Source organism: Mesoplodon mirus, assembly GCF_964341445.2.
Source record: "Mesoplodon mirus genome assembly, chromosome: 16".
NCBI lineage: Eukaryota > Metazoa > Chordata > Mammalia > Artiodactyla > Ziphiidae > Mesoplodon > Mesoplodon mirus.
Window position 1 is genome coordinate 7,103,162 of NC_138992.1, and position 15,878 is coordinate 7,119,039.

At 47.8% G+C, this 15,878-nt stretch overlaps 1 protein-coding gene across 1 annotated transcript in view; it reads left to right on the forward strand.

Moving 5' to 3' along the window:
- ZFAT (zinc finger and AT-hook domain containing) overlaps positions 1–15,878 on the forward strand; it is a 161,080-nt gene that overhangs the window by 31,689 nt on the left and 113,513 nt on the right. The window contains exon 3 of the mRNA XM_082601805.1: positions 6,386–6,637. Coding sequence (XP_082457931.1) covers positions 6,386–6,637 — 252 coding nt within the window. The remainder of the gene's footprint in view (positions 1–6,385; positions 6,638–15,878) is intronic.

The following is a 15,878-nucleotide window of genomic DNA, read 5'->3' on the forward strand; positions in this document are numbered from 1 at the left end:
AAAATAAAATAAAAATAAAAATAAAAATAAAAATAAAAACGGATTCTGAGACAAATGCATGTTAGTACCTAACACCTTAGAACCTGGTGTATGCACGGTGCCCTTCTAGCCCTCCCACCCCCTGTGTATCCATCTGCTGTTCAGGTCAGGAGTCGGGTCACACTGAAGCTTGTGGCTGGGTGAACTATCATCGTTTTCCAGCAGAACTCAGAGTAGAGGTCAAAATGTGCTATTTCTGTGCTCCAATATTAAACCTAACTGGCATGGATGTGAGGTTCACGGACTGAGGCAAACAGATCTGGGTTCAAATCCTAGCTCGGCTACTTCTGGGTCTTGGGGCAGACTGATTCATTTTCTTTTTTTTTTTTCCTTATTGTTTTTAGAATAATTTATTTTTGGCTGCATTAGGTCTTCGTTGCTGCGTGTGGGCTTTCTCTAGTTGCGGCAAACGGGGGCTACTCTTCGTGGCGGTGCGCAGGCTTCTCATTGTGGTGGCTTCTCTTGTTGCAGAGCATGGGCTCTAGGTGCGCGGGCTCAGTCGTTGTGGCACGTGGCTCAGTAGTTGTGGCACGTGGGCTTAGTTGCTCCGTGGCATGTGGGATCTTCCTGGACCAGGGCTGGAACCCGCGTCCCCTGCATTGGCAGGAGGATTCTTAACCACTGCCCCACCAGGGAAGTCCTGATTAATCTTCTTAAGCCTCAGTGTCCTCTGTAGAATGGGAAATCCTCAGGGATTTGCTGGGCAATGCATGTGAAGGGCTTAGCATGTGCCTGAGATGTATGTGCCTAGTGATTATTAATTGTTAATTTATGTGGCATTTCCACATCATCGCTGCTAAAACCACAGGGAGCAGTCTGGGGGTGCCCTCTGCCTCCCTGGAGCCTTGCATTATAGGGCAGGCTACGGCCTGTCCTGTAGAGGGGTGCTGCGTCCCTGAAAACCTAAATGCCCCTAAAAGCCCCACGGTCCCTAGTTTCTGACAGCATTCACTGTCCCTCTGTTGCTGCCTGGGCTCCTGGGAACTAAATGTCGGGGAGGCTGACTGTCAGGGCCTGGCAGTGTTAGAGGTTCAGGATATTCCTAAATTCTCGAGTTGGTGTGACTGGAGGTTGAGCTGCAAAGTGGGAGTTGGAAGGCTGGCTTTATCCTTGGTCTTAGGCAGAGTGGAATTTATACACCTCTAATTCTGTATTGGCTTTCTCGGTGTATGAGATGTTTTAAAATGAAGAACTCGAGGAAAGAGTGCCTTAATGAACAAGAATGGGTGTACGTTGAGGAATCACACGATCTAACAGTGGACGGACTGGGAAGGTAATAGTGTCTTCAGAGAGACAGTCCAAGTCAGAATACTCATGCCTGTAGCCATAATAATAAGCAGTCGCCATATATCGATCACCTTCTAAGTGCTGTGCTCAGCATTTTAATGGACTGCCTTTTATTAAGAGTGACTCTATAAAACAGAGGCAGTTTTGTGTTTATTTTTCATGTTAGAAACTGAGGCTGGTGGGGATTTGAACTTAGGCCTGCCTAACTCCCAGCTGCTGTTCTCTGCAGTGCACCTCTTGGCTCCACTACCACGTCCAGAGCTGACCCGAGGGCCACAAGACTCAGCAGAAAGGTCTGGGCGGCGAAGAAGGAACCCAGATCCTGGGTCTGCCAGCTCAGTGGAAGGTTCTGGAAAATGTGCCAAGTCCCTTCAACCTTTGGGTTGGTCCTTCATTTCTTTTCCTATTGAGGAGTTAGATTTGCTACATCCATCTCTGAAGGTTTTTATGAGGATAAAATGTGATAATAGCTGGGAAAGTGCCTCACAAACTTGAGTGATGTACAGATAAAGGGCTTATGTTATTAGATTTTTGATAATGTTGAGTTTTCCTTCATAATGCTCATGTCGTCTTTTGATTAAATTTTAAAACCTTGGGCTGATTCTTTCCGTCCCTTGCTAGGTCGGGCCTTGGATCTACAAGGATAATTTTCTGCCTGTGAGGAAGTTGTCCCCAGTAATGATTTGGGATGGGGTCGAGATGCACCGTGGCTTGCCCCTTTCTTCCTGTTGGAAACTTGGGACCTAGGAAATGCCTTGTTTTCAAAATGCATCTTTTCCTATCCTTAAGCGGCTGATCAACATGTATTTCTGTATTAAGTATCTGCTACGTCTCCAGCTCTGCCCGAGATCCTGTGGGACCTCAGGGTGTATGATGGAAGGTGAGGGGAGAGAAACACAGTCAGGAAATGGTGTGGGTGAGCTTGCACACGTGTGTGCCTTACACGCAACTGAGAGGCCAACCAGGGTCGGCCGAGCTGCCTCACAGAGGAGGTACTGAGATGTGAACTGGGCCTGGAGTTAGGGTTCTGATTGGGGTGCAGGAGGGCACACAGCACGGAGAAGTAAAAAAGAGGCAGGTGTTCCCTCTGCATATTTAGGGAAGCCCAGAACACTGCCCTGAGTGGTTGAGAGAGGGAGAGAGCATGCGTGCGCCTGTGTGTGTTTCTGTGTGTGCACGCATGTGCACATGTGTAGGGTGAACTGTGTGATAAAGGGCCTGGAAAGCCAGGTCTCAGAGTCATGGGGCAAAGTCCTCAAGAACAATGGAAAGTTCTAGAGCAAGAGAGTGGCAGTGAGACGGGGTGGAGGCTGAGAGAAACCAGAGCAGAAGGCTGGACTCTGAGATGCCGTGCAGGGGTCTAGGTGAGCGGAGACGGGGCAGGTGTCTTCAGGACAAAATCCACAGAGTTCAGTGACGCCTGAGTAGAGGAATTCAGGGAACAGGAATAGAAATTTCCTCCATTCAGACGCCATTAAAATGTGTCGATTTAGAGGCGACAGGATTTTCCTCGCCCAGTTCTAGGCTTCTCCGCTCTTCTGTACCAAGGGGGTAGTTGACAGCAGCAACTTGTTTTCGGTGCTTAAATGATTCCAAGTTCATTTATGAATATTTCATTTTTAGCTAACTAACTGGTCTTGAGGATCTGAATTATGGATGCAACAAGATGTAAGATTAGTTTTGTCACCGTCTTGTTAGAGGTTTTCCAGAGCTTTCAGGGCTGATTTTATGTTTCTTCCTTGACAGCAGATTGCACCCTGCTTGTTGGGGTGCAATCACCCCGATTTACGGGGTGCCCACTGGGTGGGATACCGGGTCACATGCTGAGGGATAAAAAGCCATTGGGACGGGACTCAGTCTTCAGGGGGTCCTGCCTGTGGGGAGACACACGCACGACTCTCAGGTCCGGTTGGCCGTGCTGCACTCCCGCTGTGTGGGGAGAAGGGTGGCACCCGTGGGCACCGCGGCTGCCGCCTGCTCTGGGCGTCCCTGGGGAGAGGGCGCTGGGTACCCTGCTGCCATGAGTGCCGAATCTGAACCTGAGGTGAAGGGCACGGTTTCTGCAAGACTTTGACGTCTGCCCAGGATTGCTGACGCCAGCCGCAAATTTGGGGGTTCCCAGGGCCACCCACACTTCTGCAGCTAGGTACAAGCTTGAGGCACCCAAAGGACTCCCTCAGGTTGGATAATTTTCTAGAACGACTCGCAGAACTCAGGAAAGCACTGTACTTGTGATGACAGTTCTAAACAAAAAGGGCACAGGTCAGAACGAGCCAAAGGGGGAGATGCCTGGGTGAGGTCGGGACGGGGGGGTTCCAGACAGGGGGCTTTCGGTCCCGCTCCTACACCTGTGGTGTCCTGGACGCCGCTGCCTTCTTCTGGCTACATTACATGACAGGACTCAAGAGTATTTCCAACCAGGGACGCTCGCCCGAGCCTTTGGTGTCCAGAGATGTTTGGGGCTCAATGACACACTGCTCACGTGGCTGGCCCCCAGTCTCCAGCTTCTCCTGGGGGTCAGACTAATACCTCTCTTCTCCAGTTCATCCAGAGGTCGGGACTGACCTGACCTGTTGCAGAGCCCCTGAAACAAATCACAGTGTTCGTTCTGTGGCTAAAGCCCCTGTGCACATGGGCACTGCTGTCAGGCAGGGCCTTCCAGGGGCCTAGAGGTCACCCCCAGTGGCTGAGGGCAGAGGCCAGACCTCTCTGCGGGTAAAGCCCCCTGTTCACTACACAGCTGCGTCCTCAGGACATTTCAGAGGAGGACCTTTGTCTGCATGGCGGGGTGCGGAGTCTGGCATCAGGGTTGGGCTGGACCACGGTCTCCTACACATTGTTAAGCAACACGTTTCTGCAGCTCAGCGGATGGGACGTGAGGTGGGCGTTCTGTAGCCTCTTGGCAAGCTCCGCTCCTCTGTTAGCTGCTGCTTCGGCAAGTTGCTGTTGTAAAGGGTAACGAGGAGGAGAGTTTTCATGGCTCCGGGGTGAAGGTTTGTCCTCGCTCTGCACCTCCCTTTCCTCGCCTCCCCCTCCAGCCTCCCTTCCGCAAAGGCTGGGCCTCCTGTCCACACAGCTGTCATTCCCCTCGGTAAAATCTCAGTGTGGGCAGAGGGATCCAAGGGGCTTGTGCCCTTGCTCATTTGTTCTGGTCTCTTCGTTTGCTTTCTTGTTGTTTAGTACTTTTTTCTCCCCTGTTCCTGACCACCCCCATCTTCGTCTCTGACATGCCCAGGTGACATAGAGGGAAGGCGGTGACTGTGTGTCGGGCTGGGCTGCCCTGGCCACGGAAGGCCCTGGTTCGGAGCTCTAGGTCAAGGGGGAGCCACGCTTGGCACTGCGGCTCAGTGGAAACTCTGGTCCCCAGGGAGCTCCCCTCTGTCGGCTCCTCCCCCACGCTGGTGCCTGATGCCTCTGAGCTCTTGGGGACCCCACGTCAGAGCAGGCTTCTCTGTCCAGGGCCCTCATTGTCACGCTGCTCTTTCCCTGCAGACTTTGCTCCAGAGCCGTCCTGCCCTCCTCTCCCGCCCCATGGCTTTCCTGTCTGATTTGGGAGCACAAGTGACCCACTTAAGGGATCCTCACGATGGTAGCAGTGGGCACTGTGGCTGATGTTTCCTGGGCAGAACCGTAACCTTGGGGAGAGCAGGAGGGACCTTGAACGTATCATATTTCCGCAGATGACATTCCCTCAAGATGGTGCTAGAACCTAGGACCCTTCCTCTGCCCTGATGTTCAGATGCAAAGAGGGCTGCTGACATGCCGTGCCTTAGCCAGACAGGTGGCTCCCCAAAGATGGCACAGCGGCCAGGCTGTGCTGGCCCCCTGCTTGGCCTCCTCTGGGTACCCCTCAAGCCACATCACCTAAGACACACCACTCCACCTTCACACAACGGCACGATGCCCCCTGACCCCACTCACCCATCTTAATTCCCACGTTCCCTTGGAGACAAGTGCCTTAACAATGAATGCTAATTAAGAAGAAATACAAGATGAAAAATGATTTCAAACTTACTCTGAAGCAGCTCTGATCATGACATTTAAATCATTTGGTTTCTAGGAAACTTGAAAAATATTGTCTTTAGTCCTATAATTGGTGGCTTTAGATTGTAATTATTTTTTCTTCTTCATCAGAACAATTTGCATCTAATAATTATGATGCCTTGAAATAGTCTGAATAGTTGTGTAACTCATTAAGAGCATGAAAAGCCAAGCAGCCTTGGAGAACGCTTTGCAAAGACGTCCTTAGCAAGTTTCTGAGAACTGGATTTCAGTGGAAATGGTGGTTCATGAGGAGCCTGGTTTGTGAACTGGGGGCTTATGGTCACAGCTTAAAATCCTCCCCGGGACTTCCCTGGCGGTCCAGTGGTTAGGACTCCACACTTCCACTGCAGGGGGCATAGGTTTGATCCCTGGTCGGGGAGCTAAGATCCCACAGGCTGCTCGGCCAAAACAAAAACAAAAACAAAAACAAAAACATCCTCCCCGCCTTACAGAAGAAACACGTGCAAAGGTTCTGATAAAGTAATGTTCTTTTTTAAAAAAATTTATTTATTTATTTATTTTGGCTACGTTGGGTCTCCGTTTCTGTGCGAGGGCTTTCTCTAGTTGCGGCGAGCGGGGACCACTCTTCATCGCGGTGCGCGGGCCTCTCACTATCACGGCCTCTCTTGTTGCGGAGCATGGATTCAAGACGCCCAGGCTCAGTAGTTGTGGCTCATGGGCCCAGTTGCTCCGCGGCATGTGGGATCTTCCCAGACCAGGGCTCGAACCCGTGTCCCCTGCATCGGCAGGCGGATTCTCAACCACTGCGCCACCAGGGAAGCCCTGAAGTGATATTCTTAAATCACATTATTACAAAATTGATTATACAGTAGCATAGAGGTGCAGGGATATTAGCACTAAAGACTGTTTGCAGCTCTTCATTTCTGGAACTGCTCCAGACTTTCCTTTTTTAATAAAAGGTGGAACCAAACATATTTGCCCACTTGGAACTTGAGTGCATGCCCTGCACTGTCTCCTCCTGTGACTACATGGTGCCCTCTTGCTTCCTTCATAGCGTTTTCGGTCATGAAGAGGAAGAGAGGCAGGCCAAAGGGGTCCACGAAGAAGGCCAGTCCCGAAGAGGAACTGGCGGAAAACAACGTTATTCCCAGCGGGGACAGCCCGCGGGCCCCCGAGGGAGGGGGCAGCCTGACCCCCCGCAGCCTGGAGTGCAGCAAATGCTGCCGGAGGTTCTCCAACCCACGCCAGCTGAGGAAGCATATCTGCATCATCGTGCTGAACCTGGGCGAGGAGGAGGGAGAGGCCGGTAAGTGCTGCGCGAGGGCCAACCTCGTGGCCTTCTGATGACTCGCACGGATGTAACTACTCGCGTCCGTGTTTCCTGGTTCACTTGTTACTTGAAACCGCACATATTTATACATGTCCCACCTATCTGGAAAGTGCTCATTTTTGCAAGGATTACTGACTGTTACTGTACATCATCTTGAAATCGAGTGTATCATCTGGTAGCTGATGCTCACAGAGCGCAGGTCTCGGGGGTACTTGAGGAGACGCTTGCGGGGGGTTGCAGAGAGGGTCAGACAGTCTCTGTGCTCTCGAGCTTATGTTCGGGGTAAGACGATGGGCTTTTAAAATGCGAAGTGTGACAGGATAATAAATCAGGAGTTGAGAAAGTGTTCTGATGGGAATTCCGGACTGAGCCTGGTGTCGCCGTTTGGGTGGCATTTGGAGTAAAGGAGGGAGGGTGTCTCAGTGGACGAGTGGGACCGTGTGAGCAGAAGAGCAGACACTGGGATGCTCGCGGCCCCTGTGAGTGACGCTGATGGCCTAGATCGTGGCCGGCATTCTTGAAGAGCGTAAAGAATACCAGGTGCTTCCTCCAGGTAAGTACTTAGCAAGGCTTCAGCTCGGAAGTAACTTCTAAAAGAGGCCGAAGGACATGTGAGTGTGGGCGGGGCACGTCTCCTAGACAACCTTCTAGGAGGACTGAAACGGCAAGATTGCACCGGAGAGCTGAGGGCCTCTGCTGTCGTGCCGTTGTTATTGTTTGATTCTGGCACCATTTTTGAAGTTTTCAAACCACGTCTGAGAATTTAGGAAGCTCTTACTGTGTTTTGTACAACGCTAAGCATGCCGCTCTGGTTACGGATTTGGGCTTTGGACTATGGCCGCCTGGGTTTGAATCCTAGCTCTAGTACTTACTAACTTCATTCTGCTTTATTTTCCTCATCTGTAAAATGGGAATAAAAACAGCACTAGCTAATATGGTTACTCTGAGGATTCAATGAGACAGGACTTTGTACAGTGCTTAGAACAGTACTTGCCATTTCAAAAGCACCCATAAGACTGACATGTGCACACGGCTCTACTTCAAATGGATAACCAACAGGGACCTACTGTGTAGCACAGGGAACTCTGCTCAATGTTACGTGGCAGCCTGGATGGGAGGGGAGTTTGGGGGAGAAAGGATACACGTATACGTATGGTTGAGTCGCTTTGCTGTGCACCTGAAACTATCACAACATTGTTAATCGGCTATACTCCAATATAAAATAAAAAGTTAAAAAAAAACACAGCCCATAAATGTTAGCTGTTACTATTACTCATAGCCATATGGACACAGTGCTATTTCTGTCCTTCCTGTTTTACAGATAAGAGCATTCAGACACTAAGGCATTAAGCAATTTGTCCAGGGTTCTTTAGCCAGAAAGGGATCTTGGCCTTTGAACCCAGACTGTCTGACTCTGAACCCCAATTCTTTTTTTTTTTTTTGCGGTACACGGGCCTCTCACTGTTGTGGCCTCTCCCGCTGTGGAGCACAGGCTCCGGACGCGCAGGCTCAGCAGCCATGGCTCACGGGCCCAGCTGCTCCGCGGCATCTGGGATCTTCCCAGACCGGGACACGAACCCGTGTCCCCCTGCATCGGCAGGTGGACTCTCAACCACTGCACCACCAGGGAAGCCCTGAACCCCAATTCTTGAGTCCTAGAAACACCTCGCAACAGTGGAGCAAGACCCTTGGTATGTAAAAGCCTAGCACAGATTGGGTGAATTATTGAGGTAAGACATCACCTGATATTTATCAAACATCTAGGTTGGTGGCCAAGGCTCATTGCCAACACCTGTTGCAAGTTGTAGAGAACACAAAGTGTTGTTCTTCCCTTTAAAGAACTGCTCTCAAGGTGACCACGTGAACTCTTACTAGGCTTCAGGGGCTGATGCAAATACTGGACATGGATTCAAAGAAGGTAAGGCAGCGGGCTGGCAGCCGTCCCAAGATAGAGCGTGAGTACTTGCCGTGTGAGAGACGGGGCAGGAGCACGGTGGTTTCGGAGGAAGCAGCATCTTGTTTCAGAGCCTAATGTCCTTTCGGCAAATACACAGAGTTTTAGCAATAGGATGGCTGGTGGAAGGGTTAGGAGGCCACGGCCGTGCACCTGAGGCGCACATCCCCAGGGGATTCTTTCCCTCCGGCCCTGGTCATGCAGTTGCTCCCCTCCTCTCGCCACCCACACCCCCTGCCCTCTGAGTGTGTCGCACGCTCACACACACACCCCGCCCTGGCCCCCGCTCTCTTTTTCTCTCACAAATACTCAATGGTTGTCTCGTTTTAACCAGAGGGGCCAGATCTAGCCTCAGGGCAGCTCTGCGTGTACTGGCCCGAGTCCTTCTGAGAACCCAAGTCTCTCTGCTCATTCAGGGCTGTCTCGTTGAGAGTCTGTTTTGGTTTTGTGCCTTCACACGGCTGGCTTGTCTGGTCAGTCCCCCTCTGAGAGACTCCTGGGCTTTCTGCACAGTTGTGGTTAGAAATCAGGGATATCCCTCTTTGGCAACACCGAACATTCTGGCTGTTTCTTCCTCCGGGCCTTAGGCCTAGATCTAACTTGGAGGGTGTGTGAGAAGTTCAGCCCCGTCCGTGGACGTTCCCCCAGGCTGTGCTGCCCTCGGGGGTTTCTTCCCAAAACACACTTCTGCAGTGTCTCCCTTCACAGGAAAGTGCAGACTCTTCACCTGGGTATCCACGGCTCTCACCGAAAGGATCTTCCATGGAGCTCTGCAGCGTCACTTTTCCACGCCATATAGTATTCTGTTGTTCATGGCAACCACGGTACATTTAGTGATATTTAGGTTATTTCCATATTTTTTGCTGTTATAAATATTACTCTAATAAACATTCCCTTATGTATATGTATATGTTTGTGTATGTTTATATATGTGAATGTGTGGATTATTATTTGTTATTTTTGTAGGATAAATTCCTAAAAGTAGAACTACTGGGCCAGAAAGTGTAATACGTATAGCCAAATTGCCCCCTAGAAAGCTCACACCAATTTAGATTCCAAAAGTAGCCAAGAGTACCAATTGGATATTATCATTATTATTTGTTTTCTTTTTTAATACCCGGAATGATATAAAAAATACTAAGAAGAAAGTAAAAATAATCCAAAATTTCACTGCCTAGGTATAAGGTCTATTACACTGTGTAAAAAAAGTGAAGAAAGATCTTTCTCACTTCTATGTATGTTCATATACATTTTTCAGAAATGAGGTCATATATAATGGTCTGTGATCTTTTTTCACTCACTAATGGAGCAGATAAATTTTACATGTCAGTATTTTTTCTTTAACAAGCTGTTTTGTAGCACGTTCTATGTTGCAGATACTGTTCTCAGTATTTTACAACTATTATCAATAGCTCATTTCATTATCATGGCAACATCATAGGCACTATTATCATTCCCATTTTATAGACCAGGAAACTGAGGCACAGAGAAGTTCAGGAGTTTGCTAACATTCACACAGCCCGTAAGGGGTGGAGCTGGACTCTGAATGCACACATTCTGGCTGCAGGGTCTGTGCTTTTGATTGCGATGCTCTGCTTTCTGACTGAAAACAGTCAGTAAATGTAGATTTTTGTCATTTTTAAAGGCCACGCAGCATTTCATTGTGTGCATGGGCTGTACGTTTTCCTTCATTGGTCTCCAGTTGACTGACACTGAATATTGTTTTAATTTTTTCTCCCTGATTAAAAACAAACAAACAAACAAAAAACTACCCAGGTGTGCAATCAAGCATGCATTTTTATTTTATTATTACTATATTTGCACTTGTGTCTTTATTATCTTAGGTATATACCTAGTAATGTAATTCTCGGGTTAATAGGACATCTTTTAGGTCACATATTTTATGATTCCATGTATGTGTAATATTCAGAAGAGATAAATCCATAGAGACAGAAGACTGTTGGTGGTTACCAGGGGCTGGAGGAGAGGGGAGAATGGGGACAAACTGCTTAATGGGTACAGGTTTTATTTTGAATGATAGAAAAGTTTTGGAACTAGATAAAGGTGGTGGTTGCACAACATTATGAATGTTCTAGATGTCCCTGGATTATTCACTATAAAATGGTTAATTTTATGTTATGTGAGTTTTATCTGAATAAATCATATGAAAACTTTAGTTGATAAAATAACAATAAAACTATTTGAACAAAACAAACAAAGAAACAATAGGGCATCTTTTGCATTTTGACACATACGCATGTTGTCATGCTACCCGGTAGACTGTGTCTATCAGTTATTTTTCCGACGTTGGCTGTGTCCTCATATCCGCCTTTACTCTCTTTATCCTGGGTTGTGTCAGTTTTTATCCTGTTAATCTCTAGTGTGAACAGTTTTCTTTAATTATTTTAATTTGCCTCTATTTGGTCACTCGTGGACTCTCTCATTGCAGTTATTAGGGGTTTTTGTTTTGTGTGTAATTTGGAGCATTCCTTGCTCACGCCCTTTACTTGTTACACTTTTAGATCACCATATATTCTGAAAATATTTTCCAGTTTTATCATTTGTCTTTTAATTTCATTTGTAGAATTGCTTTCTTTGTCTTTTGCATTTTACTGTAGTTTTAAATATCAGCATTGTCACTACTGTCAAATATTTCTTTTAAATTTCTTGCCCTTTTTATCATAGCTTAGAACACTTACCTATACCCCAAAATAATAAACAACCTTCTATATATTGCTCTGTTATTTGTATGTTTTCATTTTTTATCTATATCTTTGATCCTTCTGGAATTGTATTTCTGTGAAAGTTGTGAAGTAAGACAGTTATATATATATATATATATATATATATATTTTTTTTTTTTTTTTTTTTCTTTTTGCGGTATGTGGGCCTCTCACTGTTGTGGCCTCTCCCGTTGCGGAGCACAGGCTCCGGATGCGCAGGCCCAGCGGCCATGGCTCACGGGCCCAGCCGCTCCGCGGCATATGGGATCCTCCCAGACCGGGGCACGAACCCGTATCCCCTGCATCGGCAGGCGGACTCTCAACCACTGCGCCACCAGGGAGGCCCCAGTTATATATATTTGATCAATAACTATGGGCAAAGGAATGATCTTCATAAGTACAATTTGAGAAAGTAATAAGGGTCTGCTTCCAAGTCTAAGAAACACTTTAAAAAATAAAGCTTCAGGGCTTCCCTGGTGGCACAGTGGTTGAGAGTCCACCTGCCGATGCAGGGGACGCAGGTTCGTGCCCCGGTCCGGGAGGATCCCACATGCTGGGGAGCGGCTGGGCCCGTGAGCCATGGCCGCTGAGCCTGCGCGTCTGGAGCCTGTGCTCCGCAACGGGAGAGGCCACAGCAGTGAGAGGCCCGCGTACCACAAAAAAAAATAAATAAATAAAAAATAAAGCTTCATATTTTGAAACAATTATTGGGATAATAGGAAGTTGCAAAGATAGTATAGAAAGGTCTCACGTACCCTTTACCCTCTTCCCCCGCAGTGGTGACGTCTTACATAACTACAGCACAATGTCAAGTTCAGGACCTTGACAGTGAGATACTGTGTGCGTCGTTCATCATTCATCACACATGTAGGTTTGTGTAGCCACCGCGGCAGTGGGGAGACAGGACTGTTCGTCACCACAGACGTCTCCCTTGTATTCCCACTTTATGGTCACCCCGCAACCACTGATCGCCAACCCTGTGATTTTGTCATTTCGAGAATGTTACACCAGCTGAATCACACAATATGTGACCTTCTAGGATTGGCTCAGAAAACCCCCTTTTCAAACCAATTTCATAATTTTATAATTGAGGAAGTTGAGGTCCAGAAGTGATGATTATCCAGAGTCACACAGCTCCTCGGAGGTAGGGCTGGGTACCATCCCATGTGTCCCCACTCCTACCCTGTGGCTGGCCCGGCTCTACCACGTTTGTGTCTTAAAACCAGTCTCATTTCTACTTCGTGGATGTTGATTTTGTTCATTTCAGTATACCTCTCTCAGCTTTTCCTCTAACCTCATGGGAAATGAAAGTTCCATCCTGTATGGTCCTGAAGTTTATTTCCTATTCTGTAAATAATTTGGCAATCTCTTCAGCAGTGGCAGACAGGCAGTCCTTTTTAATACGATTCTCAGCTTCCTCCAGTGCTAAGCTGTACAGAACATGGCCTCGTAGTCCATTGATTCGAATGACCCAAGTGCACTTTAATTTAACAGATACCAACTGGAAGGGTAGAAGCGCCGGGTGTTTTTCCCTTTCTGGCCACTGCTGAAGCTTCTAAAATATGCAGAAAGGACCTTACGCCCAACTGCCTCGTGGCTGACTTCCCTCTGATGATTGCTCCACGTTCCCTAGGTTGCCAAGCACAATATTACAATTTGGAAAATTCTTGCATAATTGTTTTAATTCATGCTCTGTAAAGAGCAGTTTAGTGACACTTTAAAGAATTGACCTTGACTCTTTTGCTTGTTAAAACAATTAGAAGAAAACAAAATAAGCTTTTTCCCTACACTGAACCATGGCAAGTTAAAATAATATTTTTGATATATATTCAACATTTATTTATTTTATTCTGCATTTGAATAATAAAAGAAACCAGGAAAAGAGATTTTTTTTCCCAATGACATTACGTGGAACAGCTGGTGTTTTTGAAAAACATTTTGCAGCCTACAGAAATCAATATGTCAAGTGGATAAAAGTGACTTCTGAACCTTTCTAAGCTTGTTATTTCTGGGCTCATTTTATGCAAGGAGAGTTGCACAAATTTGCTGCTATTCTTGTTAAATCCTCCTTAAAGAAGACAAGGCATTTATTATTTATTTATTTATTTTTAAATTAATTTTTAAAATAAATTTATTTATTTATTTTTGGCCGCGTTGGGTCTTCGTTGCTGCACGCAGGCTTTCTCTAGTTGTGGTGAGCGGGGACTCCTCTTCACTGTGGTGCGCGGGCTTCTCATTGCGGTGGCTTCTCTTGTTGTGGAGCACAGGCTCTAGGCGCGCGGGCTTCAGTAGTTGTGGCTCGCGGACTCTAGAGCACAGGCTCAGTAGTTGTGGCGCACGGGCTTAGTTGCTCCGCGGCATGTGGGATCTTCCCGGGCCAGGGCTCAAACCCGTGTCCCCTGCATTGGCAGGCGGATTCTTAGCCACTGCGCCACCAGGGAAGTCCCCAAGGCATTTATTTTAAGATCTTACTTAAGATGCACCTATAATCTTCATGAGGATTTTTTACAGCAATATTTCAAGTGTCTTCTACTATATTTGTGTTAGCAAAACAGCTGACTTGATAAGTACCTTCTGTGATTGAAAACTGTTTTGAGTGAGTTGGGTTTGAAAATTTGCAGGTGGAAAGGTGGAGCAGTGTCAGTCTCTGAGTAGAACACTTTTCTCTGTGGAAAGATGTAGAATGGTGAAGTCTGTTTCCTCTCGCCGCCTTGTGAACCCTTGTTTTATCTCTGTGCTAATCAGAGGAATGCAAAGTGCAGTGGCCTCCACGCATACATGGTCCTCAGCATGCTTGGAAATGTGGGACTTCGGGACAGTTAGTGTCACCTTTCAGGGACCCCCCTCGTCCCACTTTCCTCCTGTCCCACCTGCTTCGTGAGCTTGGGCCCTTCTGTTTAGCCCTTAACTGTCACGGGTTCTGTCGGTGTGGGCCAGGGTACACCCTTACAACCAGCCTCCCCCATCGCGGTGGCCACACAGAACCAAGCTTTCCTTCTTGTCCTGCTGCAGATTCTCAGGAGGCTCTGCTCACCCAGGGACCCAGGCAGAGAGAGCAGTCAGCATCCCGAACACAGCTGGTCACCGGGCAGGAGGGGAGGAGAGCCTGAGGGTTTCATGTCAGCCCAGAAGTGACCTCTGTCATTCCTGCCCCTGCAGTTCATTAGCCAGAACTGATCTCCCCCAATGTCAAGGGCCCAGGAAGAGTGACCCTGCCATGCCCAGGGTGGGGGAGGACTGGGAAGGTTTGGTGGCTGTCACTAGTGGCAACTGCATGGCTCCTACCATTTCCATGGATTTGCCCACAGCTGTGGTCTGGGGACCTGCAGATGTCCTCCTTGCCCCGACTGACCATGTCCTGAGCTCAAGGCCTGCGTCTCAGTCTGGGGTCCCACAGGCTCCATATAAATGTCCCCCTGATCTTCCGTCCTGGTGACTGGCCACCCCATCCACGTGTCTCATCCAGAAACCTCTCCCTCACCTGTCACGTCCGGCTACTTGCCACAGTCAGCTGACTTTTCCTGCTGAATGTTCCTCTGATTCTTCTCTGCATCTCTGCTGCCATTCTTGTGGGTCAAGCTCCATCATCTCCTACATGGACTCTTGTAACAAGTCTGGTCTGCCCTCCCTCTCTGATCCATGCTCGATGTGCATCAGCGATCTGCAAATATATCCCCAATAAATATTTACTGATTTACTAATAAGTTGCATTTTTAAAATTTAATAATCAGGACTTCCCTGGCAGTCCAGTGGTTAAGACTCCACGCTTCCACTGCAGGGGGCGTGGGTTCAATCCCTGGTCGGGGAACTAAGATCCCACATGCCGTGTGGTGTGGCCAAAAATTTAAAAATAAAAATAATTTAAAAAAATTTAGTAAGTATCGATGGAGTTCTTAATGTGGGTCTATTCTGAGTGTCTTGCAAGTATTAATTTATTTTCTCTTCACAAAAATCCTACCAGATGGTTACTGTTTTTATCCTCATTTCACAAACTAGGAAACTGTGACAGGTAGGAAGCGGTGGACCTGGGATGGGAACTCAGGCGTGGTGGCTCAAATACATACACTGCCAAGTGCGTATGTTATAGGCATTATGAAACATACGTAAGATATACATTTCAAAAGGAAGAGGTAAGAAAAGTAAAGAGGAATCCTACTACTTTCTTCCCAGATTTCAGTGGATTGTCCTAGGCATCCCCTGGATATGTGCCTTCTGCTTTGGGAACCATGCCTCTCCTTGCCATTAGAGCCATCTTTCTGAAATGCAAACCGGTCACATCCCTTCCCTGAAGACAGCCTGCCCTGATGCCCACCGCTGCTCAGAAACAGTCCAAGCTCCTCAAGAACCTTCTAGGTTGTTTACGTATGACCTGGCAGCTGCCACCCTGGACCCTGATTTCTTACCCCGTCCCATGGTGCCCACCTACGACTCTGTAATGAACATCCAGAGGCCACAGTGCCCTGTGCTCTCTTGGTTTCTCGTGCATTGTTCATTTTGCTTGGCATGGCCTGCTTCCCTTTGCCCTCTGAAAAACTACACT